At 57.4% G+C, this 22,687-nt stretch overlaps 1 protein-coding gene across 1 annotated transcript in view; it reads left to right on the forward strand.

Moving 5' to 3' along the window:
• The window catches only part of CDH4 (cadherin 4), a 344,923-nt gene that overhangs the window by 227,379 nt on the left and 94,857 nt on the right, over nucleotides 1–22,687 (forward strand). The window contains exons 3-4 of the mRNA XM_036323540.1: nucleotides 6,265–6,491; nucleotides 21,123–21,320. Coding sequence (XP_036179433.1) covers nucleotides 6,265–6,491; nucleotides 21,123–21,320 — 425 coding nt within the window. The remainder of the gene's footprint in view (nucleotides 1–6,264; nucleotides 6,492–21,122; nucleotides 21,321–22,687) is intronic.

Below are 22,687 nucleotides of genomic sequence, written 5' to 3' on the forward strand. Positions count from 1 at the left end.
TCAGGCTGGAGGGCAACTTAAGCTCCCAGCCTCTCCTTTTTTTCTTTTCTTTTTTTATTCTGGGATTTATTTACCTTCTATAGCTGTCACTGGAGCTTAGAGCCGGCTCCAGCTCTGAGGGATAAAAGCAGGTTTCTGGGTCTGTTTGACTTCTATAATTGAAACTCTCTTGCCATCACAGCAGCTCTAAGCTCTGAGGCCGAAGCTGGCTGAAAGCAGGTCTCTGGAGCCTGTTTAGCTTCTATAATTGCAACATAGTTGCTTAGAGTGCAGCTCAGAGCTGGGCTGCGGCAGGCAGGGAACCTTAGCTTCCTCCATGGCTGGAGCAAGCAAGCCTCCTGTTCACTTCAGCTGCGTGGCTGCCGGCCGCCATCTTGGTTGGCAGTTAATTTGCATATCCTGCTGATTAGCCAATGGGAAGGGTGTTGGGGTTATGGTCAATTTGCATGTTTCTCTTTTATTAGATAGGATGGTCTGTGTTCAATGGTTTGCCCACCAGCGGGCTAATGAATGTGTTCTGAGCTCGGAGAGAGTCCTGGGAGATGTGTCAGTAACGTGTCAGATTGTGGTCCGGCTCGGGGTGAGGGAGCCCCGAGGGAAGTGTGGTTTTGTGTTCCCTGCTGTAAACGAAATGGCACGAGAGGGCTCCATGTTTTGCTTTAAAATAGGATTTTTAATATTTCTAAGCAGAGTGTTTCCTCTGGTGAATATCCATTTTTAATAGACTATTTTTAGAGAAGTTTTACATTTATGGGAGAATGGAGCAGGAAGTGCCCAGCTCCACACCATGCTGCCCTCCTGCCTGTGCTGTTACAGCTGATGAGCCAGTGCGGATTCATTGTTGTAACCGGGGCCCACGGTGTGCACTGGGTCACTCGGTGTGGAACGTTCTGTGGGTTTGGACAAATGTGTAATGACATGTGTCCACCTTGACACTGTCACACTGGGTAGTTTCATGGCCCTAAAGTCCCCTGTGCTCCCCCTGCCCATCCCTCCTCCCCAGTAACCCCTGGCCACCACTGGTCTCCCCAGTGTCACAGTTGGATCACATTAGCCTTTTGGGATTGGCTTCTGTCACTTAGTAACACACATTAAGGTTCCTCCTTGCCTCTTCATGGCTCGACAGCTCATTGGACATTCAGTTTCAAAGCAAAGGGGAACGGAATTTGTGCTTTTATCCAACTGGAATTTCTTAAGCACCTACTGGGCACCAGACAACCCCAGTGGTTGGTTCTGGGGTCCTCACTGTGGAGGGCGGGCCCCGCATGCGGGGCCCCACACTTACAGCCTGGTAGAGGTCTGGAGCCGTGGTGAAGCAAGCACCTTGGGGGCTTTGGGGGCACAAAGAACAGCCCCCAGCAACCTGGGGGTGGGGGAGGAGAGAGTGTCCACATGCACAAAGTGGATGTGAGCGAGGGGGAGTGTTACGGGTGAGCAGGCCTGGGGTGGCTGAGCCATGTGAAGCGGGGAGGTCAGCAGGCAGCCCGGGCGGCCCTCCCTGGCCGCATGTTTTGGAACAGGACACCTTGGAGTCTGCACCCACTTCACCAGGACTCCCTACGACTCGCTTTCTCCTGGGAAGTTAGAGACTGGGCGCTGCCGGGAGGCAGGTGCACACGCATGTCTGTGCTCGGAGAAAGCGCGGGCACGACTGTGAAGACAGGACCACGCACTGAACCACTCGGAAGGGATTAATTAGCTCAGCTCCGTGTCCCCATCACGGCCGCAGGAGCTCGGAGGGGCGAGAGGCAGGGGCGTCTGAGGCTGGGCTTCCAGAGGAGGCGCTGGCACCTCACAAACCAAGTGGTGAGGGGGCAGCGGTGACTGGGGGACTTGGAACTCCAACTTCTGGGCTGCGGGGTGCCGAGGGCAGTGCCCCGTCAGGCCTGGAGGCAGCTCACGTGTAATTGAACGCACATCCCCATAAGGCTCTAAGGGCCCAGCTGGACCCCAGGGCTCAGCGTCCTGGCGGACCTGTCTTCTGAGAGTGGGCCCTGCAGGCTCAGCAGACCACTGGTCCTCACGGGGTGGCAGTGAACTGTGGGGAGCAGCTGCGAGCACCAGGACTAGGACGTCTGCAGAGCAGGACATGGTGTAGCAATAAGACCCAGGCCCCGGGTCCACATGGCCTCGGGGGCCGCCAGTGAAGTGAAATCCTGAGCTGGGCAAGTGTTCTCAGCGCTCCCCACGCCGTGCAGCCAGCGAAGGGCTTCCTGGGCCATCAAGTCCTCGCTTGCGCTTCTGGAATAGCCTTTGAGGCGGAGCGGAGCCCAGCCGCATGCAGGCAGAGCTCAGGAGCGGGCAGACGCTGGCGGGCACTGAATGGAGCAGCTGCCACTCTTCTCTGGGCATCTTCCCAGGACAGATCCCGCGCCTGGAAAGGGACTCTGTCCTGCCCACGCCTGTGCTGCGTGGGCTGCAGCGCCCACCCCGAGAGCTCCTGATTCTGCACCTGGGCTCCCAGTGGGTGAGGAGCAGGATCCCAGCGGGTCGGAGCCCCACATGCCGGCTGACCCCGCACAGCCTGCAGGGCCTCTAACCCACCCCAGCACTCCCAGACCAGTCAGGGCCCCTCTAGGTGACCCCACAGAAGCCAGGGTGGTCCAACCATCCGAGTTGTCGTGCCCCAGTCACCTCCCCCTCCAGCCTCTGCTCTGTCTTCCCAGGCAGACCCAGAGCTGGCACCAGGGGCCACACGTTTGTGGAATGAATGACCTCGTGTGACCTTGGGCAAGTGCCTCATCATCCTCAGATGGGTGGAGAGCATGCCAGCTGGAGCGTGAAGGAGGCAGGCTGGCGTCTGTCCAGTGTCTACCCTGTGCCGGTGCCGCCCGCCCTCTGCTTCTCCCATGTGACAGGACAGGGACCGTGCTCAGAGCGGCCACTGCTTGTCAGTCATAGACCTGGGGTTTAAGCCCCATCCCAAAGGGGCTGGGCTCGTGTGGGTGTGGCTACAATGCACACCCCCCACCATGAACACCACTGCACGCAGTCCCCACAGGGCACACAGTCCCCACCATGCACACGGTCCCCACAGGGCACACAGTCCCCAAAGGGCACACACCCCACCATGCACACGGTCCCCACAGGGCACACAGTCCCCACCATGCACACGGTCCCCACGGGGCACACAGTCCCCACAATGCACACGGTCCCCACAGGGCACACAGTCCCCAAAGGGCACACCCCCCACCATGCACACGGTCCCCACAGGGCACACCCCCTCCACCATGCACACGGTCCCCACGGGGCACACGGTCCCCACAGGGCACACACCCCCCACCATACACACGGTCCCCACAGGGCACACCCCCCACCATGCACACGGTCCCCACGGGGCACACGGTCCCCACAGGGCTCGCTGGCAGGGATGGCACCCTGACATTGACCATCTGTTGGTGTCTGCGGCCAGGGGACAGTCATGCTCACCCCACCCCTCCCAGGCCTCCTCTGGAAGCAGTGCTGACTCTTGTGCCAGGGCCCATGCACCCTGCCCTCCTCCCCAGCGCTGACTGTCCAGGTGCCCGGCCACACCACGAGGGGGACGGAGGCCTGGGGGCTGGACTGTGTGTGTTTAAACTTTGGCTTTAACTTCTCTCAGGATATCTTCCCTCTCGTGTCAAGTGCGTTTAACACTAATGGGAGGAATTAGCGCGCGCAGCGATGCGCACAGCAGTCGGGCTGTGGGTAGGCGTCAGGGATCCCGAGTGGGGTCCAGGATGGAGGAGGCGCCCTCCAAGCAGGTCTCCATCAGTGGAGCCAAGCGGCTGTGACCTTTGTGGCACCCCCACAGCTGATTTCTCCCCAGGAAACGACGTTCCGCCTCACAGTTAGTGCTGGGTCTCTGGTCCGGGAGGGCGGGGTCACAGGCAGCCCCGCGCGGGGACCGTGTGGCCATGGAGGCCTGGGAATCGCAGCCTCCGTGAGTGGACAGGAATCCCCCAGGGTCAGATTTCTCTAGGCAGCGGCAGGAAGTCCCCCAAGAGGACCTGGAGGCCACATCGCTAGGCATCCGAGGGTCGCCTTGCCCCTCCCAGAGAACCAGCCTCAGGTGGCAGGCCAGGGTTCCAATCCCGCTGCCTCCGCTTGCCGCTGCCAGAAGGTGCGAGGTGTCTGTGAGCCTCAGTTTCCTCAGCTGCAAAATGGGACAGTGCCACCTGCCGGCTGTGCCTCCTGTCGGGCTCTCGCGGTGTGCTGGGCATGGGGACCGAGGCACTTCCCCGAGCGACCTCAGGTGAACTAGGGTGGATGTGTAATTCTGAATTTAAATCAGAATGCAGTCCAAGTTTTTCCGTATTCGATGGTTTTATCTAATACATTGAGGGAAACACTTTCTAGCGATCCACTGCATTTTAAATTTCTCCTTAGGACAAAGAGAGAAATTAGATCGAAAACAAATACAAATATCAGGTGACGACCCGTCGGACGGAGCAGATCGCCCAAGTCATAGTCACACTGAAGCCGGACGCGGGGCTTCTGGTTGTCACAGGCCCCGTGCTTGTTCATGCCTGAACGGGTTCTAGTTAGACACAGACTGGAAGGGCGCTGGCGTGTAAAACCCACAGACCACGTGAGCACCGCGTGGGGGGCCCTTGACTGAGCCACAGGTGTGGTGTCTCAGAGGCTGGGCATGGCAGCCGTTCCTGGTGGCATCTCGACACCCTGAGGGTCCCGGCCGCAGGGGACGCCATCACCTGAGCAGCCCGCTCCTGCGGCAGCACCGCCCGCTGGGCCGCCAGCTGCGCTGCTCTGAGGGGCGTTGACACCTGCACGGGCGCCAGCACAGCCGGGCCTGTTTTTTCAACGGGACGCATGGCCCGGATCCCGAGGCCGAACCCCGGGCTGTGCAAGCCCATTGGTGTTAGAAACCTGCTCGTAGAGAACGAAGGTGCTCACCTCTGCATCGAGGGCTAATCTCCCGGCAGTCACGGAGCTGTCATGTTTGTGTGTCCGTGTCACAACTGTCAATCCGTGTTTGCCGATTTTAATGTTTGCCGCGAGGAGCGCTGCTCTAAAGCAGCTCGGAATTGTCCTGTCACATGAAAGCAAGGCCATGGCTCCTCTGTCAAAGGGACAATTCCACGAGCCACGGCCACTCACACCCCCTCTGTCCGCACGGGGGCTCCACGTGTGGGCTCTCCTGGGCCAGGCGAGGCAGAAACGCCTGGTTTCATCCCATTTAAAAACGTTTTATAATCAACCCGCAAGTGGGAGGTGCGGGTAACTGGGGCGCTGGGGAAGGTGAAGGATTTGATAGAGGGAACGCGTGTTATTTGTTATTTCTGAGCAGGCGACGGTAACTGGTGAACGCGGAGGGAAAACACTGCACCGGTGCAGCCGCGAGGAGCTTTTTTTAGTTTCTAGAATAAATAGCAATTAAATCATGTAAGCAGTGACAGTGAAATTGCTTCAAAAACCGATCCTCCCACCATAATTGCTGAGGGACTCACATTTTTATAAATACGGGGTAACTCTATCCATCGCTCTTATCAGCAGGATGTGACACGGGCTGCAGGGCCTCGGGGTTTACAGGCACGAGGCGGCCCGGGGGCGCGCGTGGAGGGTGTGCGCAGGTCCAGCGCTGGCTCCGGGGGTGTCCCCGCACAGAGCAAGCGCCTCACTGGGGGCCGGCAGGCCGGCGCTTAGCTAATGTTGGGAAGCCTAGCTGCCCGCACTCCGCCTCCGGGTCACCGACAAAGCACCGGCTGCCCCGCGGTCGCTGCCGGCCCATCTCTGGCCGCCGGCCTGGTGGACAGTTCTCAGGGGCCAGGTTTGTGTCCAGAAAAAAACGGACCTGAGGCCGCAGCGGATGCAAGCCCTGCCCAGAGCTGCTCTTCTCCGTCCCGCACTTGGCCGTCTTGGGTGAGAAATGGCCACTAGGGCCTTCAACGCCTGTGGGACGCATTTTGTGTGTGGTGGGCGCGGGGGTCGTGCTTCAGGTGGACAACACCCCGCACCCGGACTCCGAGATGCCCGCAGGAGCGCCGCTCAGCTGTGCTAGGTCTCGCGAGAGCGTGGCACAGCTGGCCTAGGTGTCGAAAAGCCGCCACTGGTTTTTAGTTCCTTTTCCTGAGTCCTCTCCGTGTTCCCCAGGGGGAGAGAGAAAGCCCCAGACCTGACAAAATACACCCCTGTCGTGGCTGATTCCTGCTGTCCTTAGAAACCAGACCTGCTGCCTGGAAGGAAGCCATGTGACATGCCTGCCTTTCCCCTCGCCCACCGCCCACACCCCCGCGTCCTGACCCCCTCTCCCTCCTCTTGCAGTCAAGTTCAGCAACTGTCTGGGGACCGAGGGGACGCAGTATGAGACCAGCAGCATGGACTTCAGAGTCGGGGCAGACGGGACGATCTTCGCCGCCCGGGAACTGTGGATCCCCTCTGAGGAGTTGGCCTTCACTGTGACCGCGTGGGACCGCCAGATGGCGCAGCGATGGGACGCCCTGGTGCGGCTGCTGGTGGCCCAGACCTCGTCCCCCGGCTCTGGACACAAGGTAAGGTGGGCCGCGGCGATGGGCATGGTGCATGCCCTTCCTCCTCAGGCCCCTGTTCCCTGCAAAGGCCCCGGAAGACAGGCCACCTCGGTGGCTGGGACAGCAGGAGGGGCCTCAGAAGAAGGGGGAGGGGAGGACAGAAGGAGGGAGAAGACAGGGAGAGAGGCAGGGAGGAGGCGGAGGAAAAAGATGGAGCGACATTCACCACCCTCCCTCTGACTTCACTTCTCCCAGCTTGCCTGCAGGGCCTGTCTCTGTAGGTCGGAGTGGGGTGAATTCACCCTCCCCTGTTCCTAAAAGGCCTCTCTCATTGCTACATTGCCTAGCAACCCATGGCCAGCCCCCAAAATCCTCAATGTTAGGGTTCACGTGTCCAAGGGAGCCAGGTCTTAGTCCTTTTCTGCTGGTCCCATGTTCGGCTGCTGCATCGGCCTTGGGTGTGGGGGCTGCGGGACCAGCAGGGAGGTCCCAGCCCTGCTGCTCATGGCCGCCTGCCCCGGGGACAACTGGTGGGGGGAGAAAGTACGTGAGGCCCCTGACAGCCCACGAGAGGCCTGTGCGGTCCGTGTCATCGGGACTGCATGTGCGGCTCATTAGCAAAGGAGCACACGGGTGAAGCAGTACAAGGTGACCTTGGTGGCGTTCACAGCTCCCTCAGGAGAGGGCCCATGGGCAGTAAAGAGTTAAACCACGCTGACCAGAATCCTTTCTATCGACTTGCCCAAAACCTTATGCAAACCTGTTGTCTGGACCTCACTGGGACAGTCTGCAAGTTTCCCCAAATCTCTTGGCCACGGAACCCTTTTCATGGAATTTTTGGCAAGAGAGGTGTTCCAGGGAACCCACTTTAGGAAAATGGGGTCTGCATCCTGTTTTTAGAGGTGGTTGCGAAAGAGAATGTTGTGACTCAGGTGGCAGCGTTCTCATTGGTGAGCTGACCCCACGGGGAGGGACACCTCGAGCGCCTTGAACCAGGTGTCCCCAAGGCAAGGGCCTCGTCCTGTGGTGACGAAAACCAGGTCCGATGACTAGTTTTTCCTCTCTCCTGAGTGGTTATCACAAGCCATGTCCTGAAGGAAAGGCAGTGAGCAAGGCCAGCCCCGGGGCAGCCCCGGGGACACTGTCCCATGCGGGGCCCCTCCCTGCAGGTGGCGGGGACAGGGGCCGAAGGACAGGAGAGCGGTAGTAAGCTGCCATCCCTGACTCTGGTGCAGACCCTGTGTGCCTCCTGAGCAAAGAGCAGGCTCCTTTAAGCCTCAGATAAAAGGCACTAATTGAGAGCATGCCTCTTGTTAGGCATGTTAATGAGGAGGCTCTGATGCAGTCAGCCCCTGGTCCTCCGTGGAAGGTGGTTGCGATTAGTCCCCGTAGGAGTGCACCGCCAGCCCAGGCTGGTCTGGCAGAACAGGACACGGAATCCGTGCCCCAGGCTCGGAGCATCTGTGGGGCTGCACACCCACGTGTGTGAACTGTGACCATAAGAGACAGCGGGCAGTCTGCAGCCCACCGCCCGGGCCTGGTTCCAGTCTCGTCACCTGCATGGCTTCCTTTTTCCTTTTACTCCGAACCCAAAGCAGCCCGGCCTGACTTCCGGATGTCACACAGACCCTGCTCTATGTGGGATCGTCTCTCCTAACCCTCACGTGTCCACAGTGGGCACTGCAGACGGAGAAACTGAGCCGTGTGACTGCAACCCCTTTGCTACATGGGGGAAGCGATGTTCTAAAGAGGAGTGAAAAGTGGATGTTAGTGCAGCGGAGCCCCATCGTGGAGGGGCCTGCCTGCCGGGCCGTGGGTTTGAACCAGGGCTTCTCCAACTTACAGGCTGACAAGGCAGAAAATCATATCTAAACATCGATGTCAAGAAATTATGAAAAGAACAGGAAATGAAACACAAACTAGAAAGAAGGAAACAGAAAAACCAAGAGGAGAGAATATATAGGCAGAATCTACAGACAAAACCTGGCTCTATAAACCACTAAGCCAAGCCCTGGCCGGGTGGCTCGGCTGCTTGGAGCACTGGCCCGTACACCAAAAGGTTACAGGTTCAATCCCCAGTCAGGGCACATGCCCAGATTGAGTGTTTGATTTCCAGTCAGGGCACATATAACCGATCAATGTTTTTCTCTCACGTCGATGTTTCTCTCTCCCTTCCTCTCTCTCTTAAAAAAAAAAAAAACCAAAAAAAAAAAAAAACAATAAAAGCATTACAATAAAATAAACTACTAACCCAATCAGGTTGTATAAGAAAAAAGAAATTGCAAATTATCCTAATCAGGAATGAAAAGAGGGCATCGTGACCAATGTCATAAACTATAAAGAGCATTTGAGGATATTATGTATGATCTGTGCCAACCTCTTGAAAACACACATGAAACGGATAACATTCTAGAAATATATAGCTTACCAAAACTAGCATGAGAAGGAAATCTGCACTGTTTATTATTCCAAACAAAATTTAAATTAAAATCCTTATCATAAAGAAATGCCCACACCATCATGGCTCCACTGGTAAATCCTACTTAAGCCTTAAAGAGCAATTGAAATTAATCCTGTACACATTGTCCAGAGAGCCGAGCAAGAGGAGTCATTCCCCAAACAAGCAAGCACCGTGTCCAAACCACCACGAGCTCTTCTCAGAGCCAGCAAGAGCTGTGTCCAGAACCAGCCAAAACCTTGAAAGAACAGCAGGGAGGTCATTATAGGCCAGCCTGCTCACAAGTAGATGGGAAAAAAATACCTAAACAAAATATTAACAAACAAGTCCAGCCGTGTATACATAAAATAAGCCACGGCCACACCAGTGTGTCCAAGAATGCAAGGCTGTTTAACATGTGGAAGTTAGTCCATGTAATTCAACACAGAGTAAAGTGCATAGTGATTGTAAAGTTTCGCCTTCATTCAGGATGAAAATATTCAGCCAATTAGGGAAAGAAAGGACTCTCCTTAATACTGTAAAGGGTGTCTTAATGCTGAAAAGCAGACAGCAAGCCTCAAGTCTACAAAGCCTTCCTTGACATTGGAAAGAGGACAAGGTCATTCCTACATCACATGCTGGGGGTTCAAGCCAAGGTTAGGCAAGAAAAGGAGATCAAAATAAATAGGACTGACATTTGTAGCTGATATGATGTGACTGAAGATCTGGAAGAACCTGTAGGTAGCACACTGCAGTCAATGAGTGAGGGTAGCAAGGATGGAAAAGCCATCCTCCCTCTACAGACCGGAATAAATCATCAGAAAATGAAATTTGAGCCGGATATGAATTACGAAAGTATAGAAATGGTCATGTAACTAGAAGTAAGCCTAACAAAACTGTTCAAGACCCTTCCATATTATTGAGAACAATTAAAGAACCCTTTAAAAGGGAGGGGTGTGCTACTCAGCAGGGAATGCCGGTTCTACCCAAAGGTTTCTGCAGACTCAGCACATTCCCAGCATGGTTTTTGCTTGTTCGTAGGAGGTTAACAAGCTGACTTTACATTTTTTAAAGGGAATGCAAAGGCCAAGAATGGCCTAGAATAACAGGAACACGGGACTTGGACATCAAGACAAACTAGTAGACCCAGCCAAGCTTCTCGGCCTCACGCTGTTGGCATTTGGGGCTGTCCTGCACAGTAGGGTGTTGCCAACAACCCTGGCCTCCACCCGCTGGAGGCCAGGAGCACCCACACCACCCCATATGCAGCCAATGCAATCTCCAGTCATTGATTGCAACGTTGCCCCCTGTGGCAGAACCACTGAACTGTTAGAGCTAAAATGGTATGGTTTGGGCGCGAAGAGGGTCAGATGGACAAATGGAACAGAAGAGCAAGGCCAGAAAAAGATGTTTAAACCTTTAATTAAAGGTCATCTTCATAAAGGCATCCCTTTTGTACAATAAGATTCGCCCACTTCACATAGACAGTTTGGCAAATTCTGTCACGCACATGCTGAAGACCCTTGGTTTTTGTAGGTGTACCAGAGGTCAGCCAGCCAAGCGGCAGGCCAGCTCGGGCCTGCCGCCCGCCTTTCGGTGGCCTGCAAGCTAAGAATGGTTCCTACAATTTAAATGGTTGTAAAAGTGTTGTATTAATAGCCTTGGTTTCACTCCGTGGCCCCCAATGCCTAAAATCTTTAACTCTCTGGCCCTTTAACAAAACGTTTGCCAAGCCCTACTTTGAATAGGGAGGGAGGACTGTCTTTCGATAGTGACACTGGGCCCACGGCGCCTCCCACGCACACCCCGCCACCAGCTCCCGTGGACTGTGAATCTACGTGAGCAAGACAAGGCGAGACGACTGGCAGAGCATGTGAGGAGGGGTCGTGGGGCCGCCTTCTCACACCTCTGCTCACCAAAGCAGCCACTTAAGAATGAAACGTTGAGCCTGGGGATGGGAGAGGGTATTCTGACACCTGACAACTAAGGACGCACATCCGAGTGCACAGAGGATGTCAGTCACCGGGTGAAGGAGGAGAGCCAGGCTCGGCCAGTGTGGCCGCATCAGCCTCGCAGGGCAAGGCAGACCCGGACTCCACAGATAACACCCATATGGGTGAGGATGGGTGCAGTTGGCATTTTCCTGCACTCACGTGGGGGTGTATTTTGGTGCAACGTCTTTAGACCCTGATGCGGCGTGCTCACTCAGTTGAACATACGTGTACTCAAGTAAAAGGAAACCACTTCCTCTACTCACAGCACATCCGCCGCCGAAGGGAAGAGCTGTCTGCCTGAGCTGCTCTCCAGCTCCACAGACACAGCTGGGGGTCCTACCACGCAGGCCCTAGGCTGGGGTCCAATCCCAGTCCCAAGCAGCAGCAACATGAGTGAGTGTCCTCGACACGCGTGAGGGGAGAAGGCAGACGCCAGGCAGGACACGCACACTGTGTGACTGCACACAAGTGGGTCCCCGTGTGTGACAGTTGGGACAGAGGTCGCCTGTGGGAGGCGGGAGGAGGGGCTGGGTGGGACCAGAGAACACGAGGCAGGGCTTGGGGGCAGGTGTTCATTCTCTGATCATTTAACTGCTCACTGATGTTTTAAGCACTTGAATGCAGGTAGTTTGTAATTCACAATTTTTTATATTTTTTAAAATATATTTTATTAAGTTTTTACAGAGAGGAAGGGAGAGGGATAGAGAGTTAGAAACATCGGTGAGAGAGAAACATTGATCAGCTGCCTCCTGCACGCCCCCTACTGGGGATGTGCCCGCAGCCAAGGCACATGCCCTTGACCGGAATCGAACCTGGGACCCTTGAGTCCGCAGGCTGACGCTCTATCCACTGAGCCAAACCGGTTAGGGCTGTAATTCACAATTTTAACACTGTTTTCAGTGTCCAGATCCCTGGCTGGGATTGAACAAGGTGGGGGGTTCAGACAGGACACAGTGAGCAAGGTTTCTGTTGGCAGAAGGTTCTAGAAACAGGGCCTCCATTAAAGGAGCGGTTTGCAGTGTTGGAAGTCTGGGGGCGCTCTTAGAAAGGGAGGCTGGAAGCGACGCCCTGGAGGGGCCTTTCATCCTCCAAGGTCCAGGCTCCTCCGTGCCTGTTGCTCAGTGGCCCTGGGTGGAGCTGGCCAGGCCGGCAGCTTTACACTCAGATGAGCCGTACAGATTTGGCAGCGCTTCTCCTTCCCATCCTCTCTGCTCCTAGCAACTGCTGACAGGCAGGCGTTCGGCAGGCAAAGCGCGCCTGGGTGGGGAGAACGCTTGGTGTGTGTAGTCTTGCAGGAAAGCCGATAGCAATTCAATTAGAAAATGCAAATGCGGTCCCATGCTTCCCCCGGGAGTGCTGAGCGCCTCGGGGATCCAAGCAGTAGCCCGGCCACAGTACTCGCTGACGAGAAACGGCCCCCCTTGTCAGCTCGGGCGCAGTGGCACTTGGAAGGGCAATGGGGCCTGTGGGTGTAGTTTGCAAAGAAGAAACCGTTGTTTATGAAGCTAATATTGGGTCTTATGGCTGCATCAGCATTTATGAAAGAGACTCCGCCCAGCGACACCCGTGTCAGACTGCCCACGGCCGACCGTGTTCTCCCCTCGGGCTTCTGTCCCCCAGGCATGTGGGCTGAGTTGTGTCCCCCTGAAACTCTTGTCGGAGCCCTAACCTACAGGCCCAGAGAATGGGTCTGTGTGTCTGCAGGGTGAGCAAACGTCACTAGTGAAGCGAGGCCATCGGGGGCCCCACCTCACCTGCCTGGCGCCCTATGACGGGCACGCAGAGGGGAGCACTGTGTGACAGAGGTCGGGCGGTGCTTCTGCGGGCCAAGGGCCCCAGCGGTGACAGGCCACCGCGGCACCTCCAGAGGGGCCTGGAGAGGCCTCTCCTTCCTCCGGAGGAACCTGCCCGCCGCCCTGGACCCCAGACTTCCAGCCCTCGGAGCTGAGGGGGAACGTCTGCTGTTGAAGCGCCCAGTCTGCGGCGGGGGGCGGTGGCCCCCAGGCACTCACACCAGGGGTGGGATCTGTGTCTTCCTGCCGAGGTGGAGACTCAACCCCCGGGAGTGCAGATGCCCCATCACCCTGACGACCCCCAGGATGAGTCCCGACCTGGGGCCCACCCAGCGCCCCAGACGCCCTCAAGGCCTCTTCGTTCGGCCACTCGGGTCTCCACAACAGCGAGAACCAGGCTTGCTGAGCCCCGATTCTTTAGCCCCGTGTCCCGTGGCCTGTGACCCTCCATCCCCATGGTCTCCCCTGCCCCATCCCCACAGTTATCACCCCTCCATCCCCATGAGTGTGTCTCCATGGGCCCAGGTTATTTATAAAACAGTGGAAGGGAGGACCTGGTTGAGAACCATTCCTGTGTCCACCCGAGAGATGAGGCGCCAGAGGTCAGGCCCGCCGCGTGCGGATCCCCGCGTGGCCTGTGTCCCCATGAGTGCCAGAGGGCTGGTGTGCGGCAAGAACCCTGACACACGGGTCCAGAGCTTTCTCCAAGGGGCCACCTGGGGCTTGCATGCCAGGTGTCACCTTGGGGAAGCACCTGAGGTCGCTAGGTGCCGCCCGGAAGCAGCGAGCTGGTCCTTCTGTCCTTTCCCAGAGACGGCCCTGCCCGTGCGCTGAGAAACAGCGACTCTGCGGCAGCAGTGTCATGGGCCAGGCGTCCGCACTCCCGTTCCCAGGACGATGCCAGCTGCTTTGATGAGTGTCAGCCCCTCCCCTCAGACAGCGCCACGCGTGAGGCTGCTGCAGACCCGCTCGACGGCCGTGGGGGTGAGACCCCTGTCCCCATGTGCTCTGTGCATTCCTCCACGGCACAGACCCGCACAGCGGCCGGCAGAGCCCACAGCCCTGTCAGTGCCCCACCCCAAGGTGGGTATTAACAGACGAACAGGGCTCCCCAAAATAATCGCCACCTTTAACTCTTCGTAGGGGTGAAGGCGGGAGTGACTGTTCTCATCGGGCGAGAGTCTCCTTTGCCCTGGCTTTTCCAATGGCAGCCCCGGCCCACGCACCTCAGCTGCGGGGGCTGGACTCTCTGGGCAGGCAGGAGTCACAGGGTGGAGGTCACACTTAGGCGGTGCTCCAGGCAACAAATGGCCTCACAGGGCAGCCCCTGCAGCTGGACCAGGGCACAGCCAGGCTGAGGAGCGGCAGCGGCAGCGGCATCGTGTCCTCAGTCACCTTCCCCGGCCGGTCCCCGTGGAGGACACTGCCGGGCACTGTCTCAGGGAGACCTGCTGGGACAGGACAAGACAAGCGAGCCCTCACAGGTGACTTGCTGGGCCCAGGGCAGTGTGGGGAGCAAGGGGGCAAGAAAGGGCGTGCAGGCAGGGAAGCTCCCGAGGATGACAGTGGGGCGTGCCCGGGAGCCACTGCCTGGACCTGGTTTTGTCTGGTTAGGCCTCAGTCAAACCCTTCCCTTGTCCTGGCCGTGGCCTTCCAGAATCATCCGAGCAGATGGAACTGACCTTTTTTGTCACTAACTGACACCAACATGAACCACTCCATTCATTTCCACCATTAACAATTTTGGCTTAACTTACTAATTTAAATTTTTACTGTGATTTTATTTTTCCCTGTAAACTGAAAGGTGATTTCATTTCAGATAGTTCTCACTAAACATGATTTCTTGATTCTCTAGAGCAAGTCCTCAACCAGGGCATGGGAAGACATCTGGGCTGTCCCCGCAGGGGGCGCAAGGGGGCTGCTCCACACCCCACAGTGCCCAGGAAGCCCCCAGACAGTGATCTGGCCCAAAGTCAGCTGTGCCAAGGGGTAGACCCTGGTCTACAGTCAGGTGAGGGACAGCCCAGATACTGGGGGTCTTGGTACAATGGGGAGGTGAGAATGGGGGAACAAGGCCAGCCACATGGTAGTTACATACACACATGCACATACACACATATGCGCGCACACACATATGTGCATGTGCATACACATCCACATATGCACATGGGCATACACATGTCCAGGCATACACCCTCAGAGCTGCAGCCCACATGCCACACCCACCCTTTCAGCCAAGGGGCAGAGGGGACCCTGGCCCTGGCCGCCAGAGCTCCCCATCCCCAGGTGTAAGCGAGGGCAGGCCAGCCCCACCTCACGTGGGTGAGCCCGTGACGCAGGAGGGTCGGGTGCAGAAAGTTAGCGCTGAGGCTTTCCGTTCCAGTGGATGATGCGGAAGTGCTTGTGCTGGCCGCTCAGGAAACCTTTCTCTGGTGTCTGTGGAACTTTCCAGAAGGACCCCACCTTAGAAGAGACGGGAAATGAGGACTAGCGTAGAGCTTGTGGGGAACCACGCGTTCGGCCCCCTAGTGTCATGGACGGAAGAGCGCGCTCAGCTACGTGCCTCCTCAGCGCCGCAGGCACGCCCGTGTTATTTAAATGGCTCACAGCATCTGCTTGTAAAGAGTGGCGGTGTCTCTGTCCTTTTGTTTTCTGTTAGTTAAGCACCATTTCATTCTGTCCGTCCTTAGCTACCATGGAAACCAGCCGCAAGGTTGCGTTCAGTGCCCTGGCTAAGTATTTTAAACATACGTGTTTGCAGGTGAGCAAACTGTGCCGCTTCTGAAACATACATTGAAGGGAAGGAGAACCAGCTGCATAGATTATAGTGCCTTTTTTTTCTTTTTAAGAAATTGAGTTATTGTCACTGACAATCAGCAGCAGGTTTGACATTTGGGGGCGGGGCGGGGAGGACACGCTGTTCCTTTAGTAAAGCATGTTTACCCCAAAGCTATGAGGAAGCAGAAAAGGGGAGGACGGCCGAGTGGGAGACACAGAAGAGTGGAAATGGCATTGGCATCTGGGCACGCTCCCCTGCCCAGTCCTACGGTGAGTCGTGTCCGTTCATAGGACAGAAGCAGTGCGGGTTCCCACGTGTTTCATCCTGAGGACAGCCCCTAGGAGCTGAGCGACCTCGGGACTCCAGGGCCCTGAGACATGGTGTTCGCATGCGGGGCCTGGGCCCTTCCCAAACATCAGAGCCGCCTGATGAGCCGGTGTCGGTGGGTCTGGGTGTGACAGGTGGAAGACTGGACACAGTTCGTCAAAAGGAAGGAAGGGCCCACAGGCTGGGCGGGACTGCTGTATGCGCCCCGGAACGAGGGAGGGCTGGTCGAGGCCTCCTCGCGGGCCTCCCGGACCTTCCATCCTGGGTGAGCACAGATCCACCCCTCGGCCACACACAAGGGTCGTGCAGCCTGTGGCGAGATAGACTGGGAGAGCAGGAAAAGTCGGGGAGTTCCCCACCCCCTTGTTCTCTGCTCATGCAAATTGCAACATAGGCCCCCTCCAGAGAAGCCAGTCTCGGCATTAGGGCCAGCTGCGCTGCCAATCAGAGGAATTGCTGTCCTGCGTCAGGGAAGCTGAAGATTACATCTGGGGCAGGGCCGACCTGGAGCCCTTGATTGAGGAGAGGCCTCAAAGATATCAGTGGTCACCGTGCCGGGTGGACGTGTCCCACAGGAACCTAACGGACATTGTTCCGTTAATTGCATTATCGAATCAGGTGGGCTTGTGTCCATGCCGTTTTCTCAAACGGGGGAGAATTTAAGGTGCCCAGGAAGCGTCAGCAGGCCCGCCCAGGACCCGACGGGTGGGAAGGCCTGTGGGGACAGCAGGCTGTCATCTGGGACCCTGTCTTCAAAGGGTGACTGCTGGGCATCCTTAGAATGTTGCCACATGCAGCTGGCTTCGGAGCAGCTTCTACTGCGCTACCTTCTCGGAGAACGGGAGCCTCGCTCCCCACACAGGTGCCCAGTCCCGGCCGCCCAGCTCTCCCGCGCTCCCTCCCGCCCGCTGCTCCTGAGGCTGGCCCGGCCCAGCCCTTGCTCTAGTGTCCCTGCGTCTCAGAGGCGCTCCTGCAGCACCATGGAGCTCCCACGTGGTTGCTCCATCTCCCGGGCACATCCACCATGCGGACCCCTGGCCCACCTGGGGAGCCTAATTTGTTGGGTCAGGACTGTGTGGTCCTCCGCATTCCTGTCGCCTGGAAACTCACACATCGCTCACTCACCTGCCAGCCAGTCCACACCCACCTCAACCTTCATGGCGGGAGGTCCGGGGAGGCACCCAGGGCTCCTGCCCCGAAGGCCAGCCCTGGGTCATTACACGCCCCGTGCAGTGACCCCCGAGTGTGTTAGGGGCCGGCCCGCTGGCTCGCAGCCTGCGTGCACACCTGGCTCTTCATAACCCTGTGTTCCCGATCTGTGCAGTTGGACAAAGAGAAGGATACCTTATACCAGGGGTCCTCAAACTGCGGCCCGCGGGCCACATGCGGCCCTCCGAAAACATTCATCCGGCCCACCGGGTGTTTTTGCCACCGCTGCCTGTCCTGCTTAGCAGCCGACTCATCCCGGGCCCGCAGTGCGCATGTGTGGAATGTCTGAGGGACAGCGAACTGGCCCCGTTTAAAAAGTTTGAGGACCCCTGCGTTATACCTTTGCATGGTGACTGGAGGAGGTGCGTGACCGCCCTCCTCCCATGCACTTTCTTTTCCTCTGTTTTTTTAAGGCGATAATTTAAAGCCTGCCCCAGGTCAGTCTTGCATTATTCATCTTTCACTTGCAAGGGACGCTGGGAGGAGGTGGCCCACCTCTAGGTGATAGTGGTGAGTCCCTGAGGGCCTCACCTGGGAGTCATAGTCAGTTACACTCACAGTCAGACAGCAGTCCCCGACGAGGGGCCAGGCGGGCGCAGGTGGGGACCTGGGAAGGGAGCTCAGGAAAATGGGGTGCGGGATAAGGGGCCAGCAGGTGGAGGCGGAGGATAGGTGACTTGGAGTTCAGGTTTGGGCCGGGGAGGTGAGGGTGGTGAATGATGGGATTTGGGGGCATCATGAAGCTGGCCCACGAACTTGGGAGCTCAGCCGGGCATTACTACATGCCGTGCTCTGAGAGGGCCCGGGTCACGGGTGTCCAGGACACACTCGCCCCATCCAAGTCCCTGCCCGTCACCTTGGGCCTCCCGGAGAGGTGGGAATGTCCTGCTGGCTGAAGCGGGCGCAGGGCTAGCGCCGATTTTCCCCAGATTTGTTATTACATTTGTCTCATAGCTTTAAAATAGTCGCAAATACAGGCAATTTATTTAAACAGCACTAGGGAAATGAATGCCGGGCCAGCTCTTCCTGAGCAAATGAAGATAAAGCAGGGCGTCTGGGCTTTTCAATGGCTCTTTGAAGCCCTTTAAAGCTCTGTGTCTGTAACTCAGAAGGCTCAGGTGAGCATCTGCTGGGCCCAAGCGCCCCGCTGAGGCAGACCTGTGCTCTCCTGTGGGGGGCGGTTACGGTGTTTTGGCCAGGTCCAAGCCTCGGACTAATGAAAGGACAGGGTCCTCTCGTTGCCACGTGCAAGTCCCAGCTGGAGGGCAGGGCCCTCCCAGCACAATCATAGCCAACGGCTGTGGTTGTGAGCTTGAACCTATGGTCCGAACACGTAGCCCCACGTGCCTTGTGATAGAGTTCGGGTGCATGTAGTTGAGCAGGGTTGAAACTCACGAGAATGTTGTAAACAACGTGACCACGCCCCTACTTTGCCTTGTGGCATCTGCTATAAAATAAAGACACGGCTTGTGGGCGCTGTCGTTGTCTCCTCATCAGGGAGCAGCGTCCCACCGAGACCCAGCTATTATTCTCTTGTCTGTCTTTCCTTAGTCCTTTCACCTCCCCCCACCCAATCAGGATCACCCTTGGCTGTGCCGGCGTGGCACACTCTCCTACCATCATGCGGGGTGTGCGGGCACACGGACAGCCCCCCAGAGGCTATGCTTGTGGCGGGGGCTCCCGGGTCATGGTGCACGAGGTGGGTTGGGCGGAGTCCGCCTGCTGCCCTGTGCGGACATGCTCAAGAGCAGACCCCGCCCGGCCCCTTCTGAGCAGGGACCTGGGGACGGCGGAGGAGTCCCAGGCAAGGCTGTGAGTTTGTGGAGCACGTGGCACCTGGAGGGCCCCTAAACACAGATTCCGGGCCCACCCCAGAGGCAGCAGATCCAGGTGGCACTGAGCCTGGCATTTCTAACGAGCTCCTGAAGCTGACTCGCCGGGACCTGGGAGCGCTCCCTCCACAGCCTGGGGTTTAGCACCACGTCTTCAGTGGGGACCCTGGTTTCTGCACAGCCACCTAGGCCAGGACTGGGAAAGGGGTGCAACCTCACAGGCACGAGCCTCCAGCAGGGGAGGGTCACTCCCTGCCTGGTGCTCTGGCCTTGCAGTCTGGCTCCCAGGGTTCAAACCCTGCCTCTCCCTAATGAGCTGTGCCCTCGGGTGTTCCTTGGCGCCTCTGAAGTCCCCTGCTGGGTCCCTAGTAAAGTGGGGGTGCCTCCACCGAGTTAGCAATGGGGCGGATTTGGGTGGAAACGGCGGGACGCTCAGCCCCTGTGGCGTGGAAAGCAGCTGCGCCCTGGATGCCAGGAGAGCGTGTGGGCAGGACTGTCCTAAACGCAGTTCTGGAGACGACCCACCCTGCCTCTCCTGACAGGCGGTCCCGAGGCAGTGTCCAGCAGGGGGTGCAGTGTCCCAGCCCGCGGGAGCAGGGCCACAAGGGCACACGTGCCTCCGGGGCTCCTTGCTGAGGAAGGAGGACAGTGACCTGGGAAAGCCCTTGCCTCGGCTCTGATTGGGGCAAACTCTTGAATTTGGGAGCGGAACACAATGAGACAGCAGGGACCGACGGGACATCCCAGCAGGTCTCTCACGGGAGTGTGGGTGGCCAGATGGGCTTTCACTTGGAGTAGCTTTAAGTTTGGGCATCTGGGCGTATAGAAGTTTTTTTGTTTGTTGTTTTTTTGGCATCAACAAGGCAGTTTTGTGTGCATGTTTAACTTACTGCTATGCAGCTTTTTGGCAGAACAGAGTGGGAAGTTTCTCTGTCCACAGAGGACGATGCTAAGACCAGCCGGGGGCCTCGAGAGGCCTTGAGCTCAGTTGGGGGGGCTGGGGGGGGCCAGCCAGGATTGCTCAGACGCCTCCAGCCAGTTTTGTCCCTCTGCCTTCGCTGTCCTGGCCCAGGTCAGCCTTGCCGTGTGAATTCTCGGCTCAGGGCCCAAGACCCGGCGTGAAGTGAACATCCACCAGGAACACCGGCTGAGGCGCCACATGGGCGCCTTGAGAGTAAACGCGGAGGTGACAAATGTGTAAGTGCCCCGTGCACACAGGAAGTTCTGCTGGCTCCTTTAATTATAGAAAGCCGTGCATGTGATAGCGTTCAGGTACACAGAAATATAAAAGGAATAAAGCAAAATGAAACCCGCTGGTGACCAGAGAACACAGGCGGCCTCTGGGTGCGTCTGTCCCATCTCTTCTGGATCCTTTGAAAAATAAGACTTGGCCCTGGCCCGTTTGGCTCAGTGGACAGAGTGTCGGCCTGAATCCCAGGTTCGATTCCGGTCAAGGGCACATGCCCGGGCTGTGGGCTCAATCCCCAGGGGCATGCAGGAGGCAGCTACTCAATGATTTTCTCTTGCCATTGGTGTTTCTATCTTTCCCTCTCCCTTCCTCTCTGAATCAATAAAAAAATATTTAAAACAAAAAAGGAAGTGGCTGGAGTTTGGCGAGATGAAGGGACTTAGCCGGTGTCCCGTGAACCCTTGCGTGCACAGGCCTGCTGCCCGCCCAGCCCCGCGCCCTCGGCCCTCTCTCTGCGGCTCACGCACAGCGCACCTCTCCCTGCAGAGCGCCCACTCGGTCTGGGAGGTGAAAGGACACATTGTTTTGCTTTGTTTGATTACCGGGACACATGGGCGGTTTTAGAAATTTATTGGTCCTTTATTTTGCTAGTAAGTTTCTATTCATGTCCTTTTCCTGTTATAAAAAAGATTCAAAATGTTTATTGGTTTCTAAGTTCTGCTTGTATAGCAAGGCTGTTAGCCCTTTGCTCCTAGTCCAGCAGTTGCTTTTAAGATCTGTTTTCCTAGCCAGGAGTTTTTAAACTAAAATGTATTTGTCCCTTTGTGATTGTTTTCCACTCGGGATTGAAAAGCTCGGTCCACTCTATTGGTTAGCTAACTGCATTTTCTTATTTGTTGTGGTTTCTTCCCTCCCCCCCCCCCACTCCCCGTCTTGTTTGGTGTTTTCCCTGACACAGCCCCTCCTCACAACATCATCCCGGCTTTCCCTGTCGGTCAGGAAAGTTCGGGTTCTCTAATTGACGCCGTCTCCTCAGAGCAGAACCTAACCGCGTGGTGGCTCTTCTCTCCCCCTCCCCACCCCACCCTGAAGATGCCGCAGATGCCTCAGAAAGGAAGGAAGACTCCAGCCCTGGACCTCGCCCCGCCTCCCAGCGACGTGCTACTGCCGTGGCCCCAGCACCCACCTTCCAATGGCCTGGGCCTGCGGAGGCAGAAGCGGGACTGGGTCATCCCACCCATCAACGTGCCGGAGAATTCTCGCGGGCCCTTCCCGCAGCAGCTCGTGAGGGTAAGTGCAGGCCCTCTCCTGCGTGGGGACCCCCTTCTGCATGGGGCGGGGCGCCCCTGAGTGGGGAGCCCCTCCTGCGTGGGGCGGGGAGCCCCCATGCATGCAGACCCCCTCCTGTGTGGGGAGCACTTCCTGTGTGGGGAGCCCTCCTGTGTGGGGCAGGGACCCCCCCGTATGGGGAGCCCCCCTGTGTGGGGAGCATTTCCTATGTGGGGAGCCCCTCCTGCATGGGGAGCCCCTCCTGTGTGGGGTAGGGAGCCCCCACGTGGGGAGCACTTCCTGCATGGAGAGCCCTCCTATGTGGGGAGCCCCTCCTGCATGGGGAGTCCTCCCTGCGCGGGGAAGGTCTAGGCTTCCCAGCCTCTGCTCTGCGGCTCTTGCCCATCAGGTCTGATGGGCTTGCTCCTGGTGGCGGGAGGGGTTGCATTTGTATCTAAGGTTGAGATGTCGCCTTTTCAGTGAGAGTTACACGAATGACAAAGCAGAGAAACCCAGGGGGCATCCAGTTGTCCAGGGCAGATGGGCTACGTGAGTTGGGTCCCCTGGGTCCCCTCTCTCGCAGTTACTGTCACGTGACTGCGCCCAAGAGTGGGAGGAGGCGAGGCGGGGCTTTGGTTCAGGCCCTTGGCCTCTGACACCTGTCTTTGGCCTGATCGTTCACACGCCTTTCAAACAATGACAAAGTTGCTGAGCGGTGGCGCGACTGTATGATGATCTTGCTGAAAAGTCACAAGATTGAGTCTGGACTGTGATTCCGAGTTGGCGGGGGGTCATAGCCAATGACTGAATGCATTCCGGCTGCGTAGTGAGGCCCCACCACAACCCACAGGCCCTGGCTCAGAGGGCTTCCAGGGTGGTGGCCATGGGGGCATGGGGGCGTGGGGGCAGTGGTGCTCCGGGGAGGGCATGGAGCCTCCACACCCTTCTCCACACCTTGCCCTGCGTATCTCTCACCGGCCTGTCGCCAGTTATATCCTCTATGATTAACTGGCAATCTGGTGAGTGAACTGTTTCCCTAAATTCTGTGAGCTGCTGTGGCCAATGAAGCGATGCAAGAAAGGGTCATTGGAACCTCCGATTGATAACCAGCCCCAGGTCAGCAGCGGTGACAGCCTGGACGGGGGATTGGCATCGCAGTGGGCAGTCCTGAGGGCCTGAGCCTTTCACGGGGCCGGAGTGGGGCGGGGAGGGGTGGCGCTGTCACTGGGTAGGTCGGGGCAGGAGTGAGTTAAACTGTAGGACACCAGCTGGTGTCACAGCGAACAGCTTAGTGGGGAAACCCCACACGGTGTGAGAGTGTGAGTGCGGTAGTCGGTGACACAGGAGTTTCCCAGCTCACAGCACAAAGCCGGCCCACCTTCCCTGCC

Source organism: Myotis myotis, unplaced genomic scaffold (assembly GCF_014108235.1).
Source record: "Myotis myotis isolate mMyoMyo1 unplaced genomic scaffold, mMyoMyo1.p scaffold_m19_p_9, whole genome shotgun sequence".
In the NCBI taxonomy this organism is placed as follows: Eukaryota; Metazoa; Chordata; class Mammalia; order Chiroptera; family Vespertilionidae; genus Myotis; species Myotis myotis.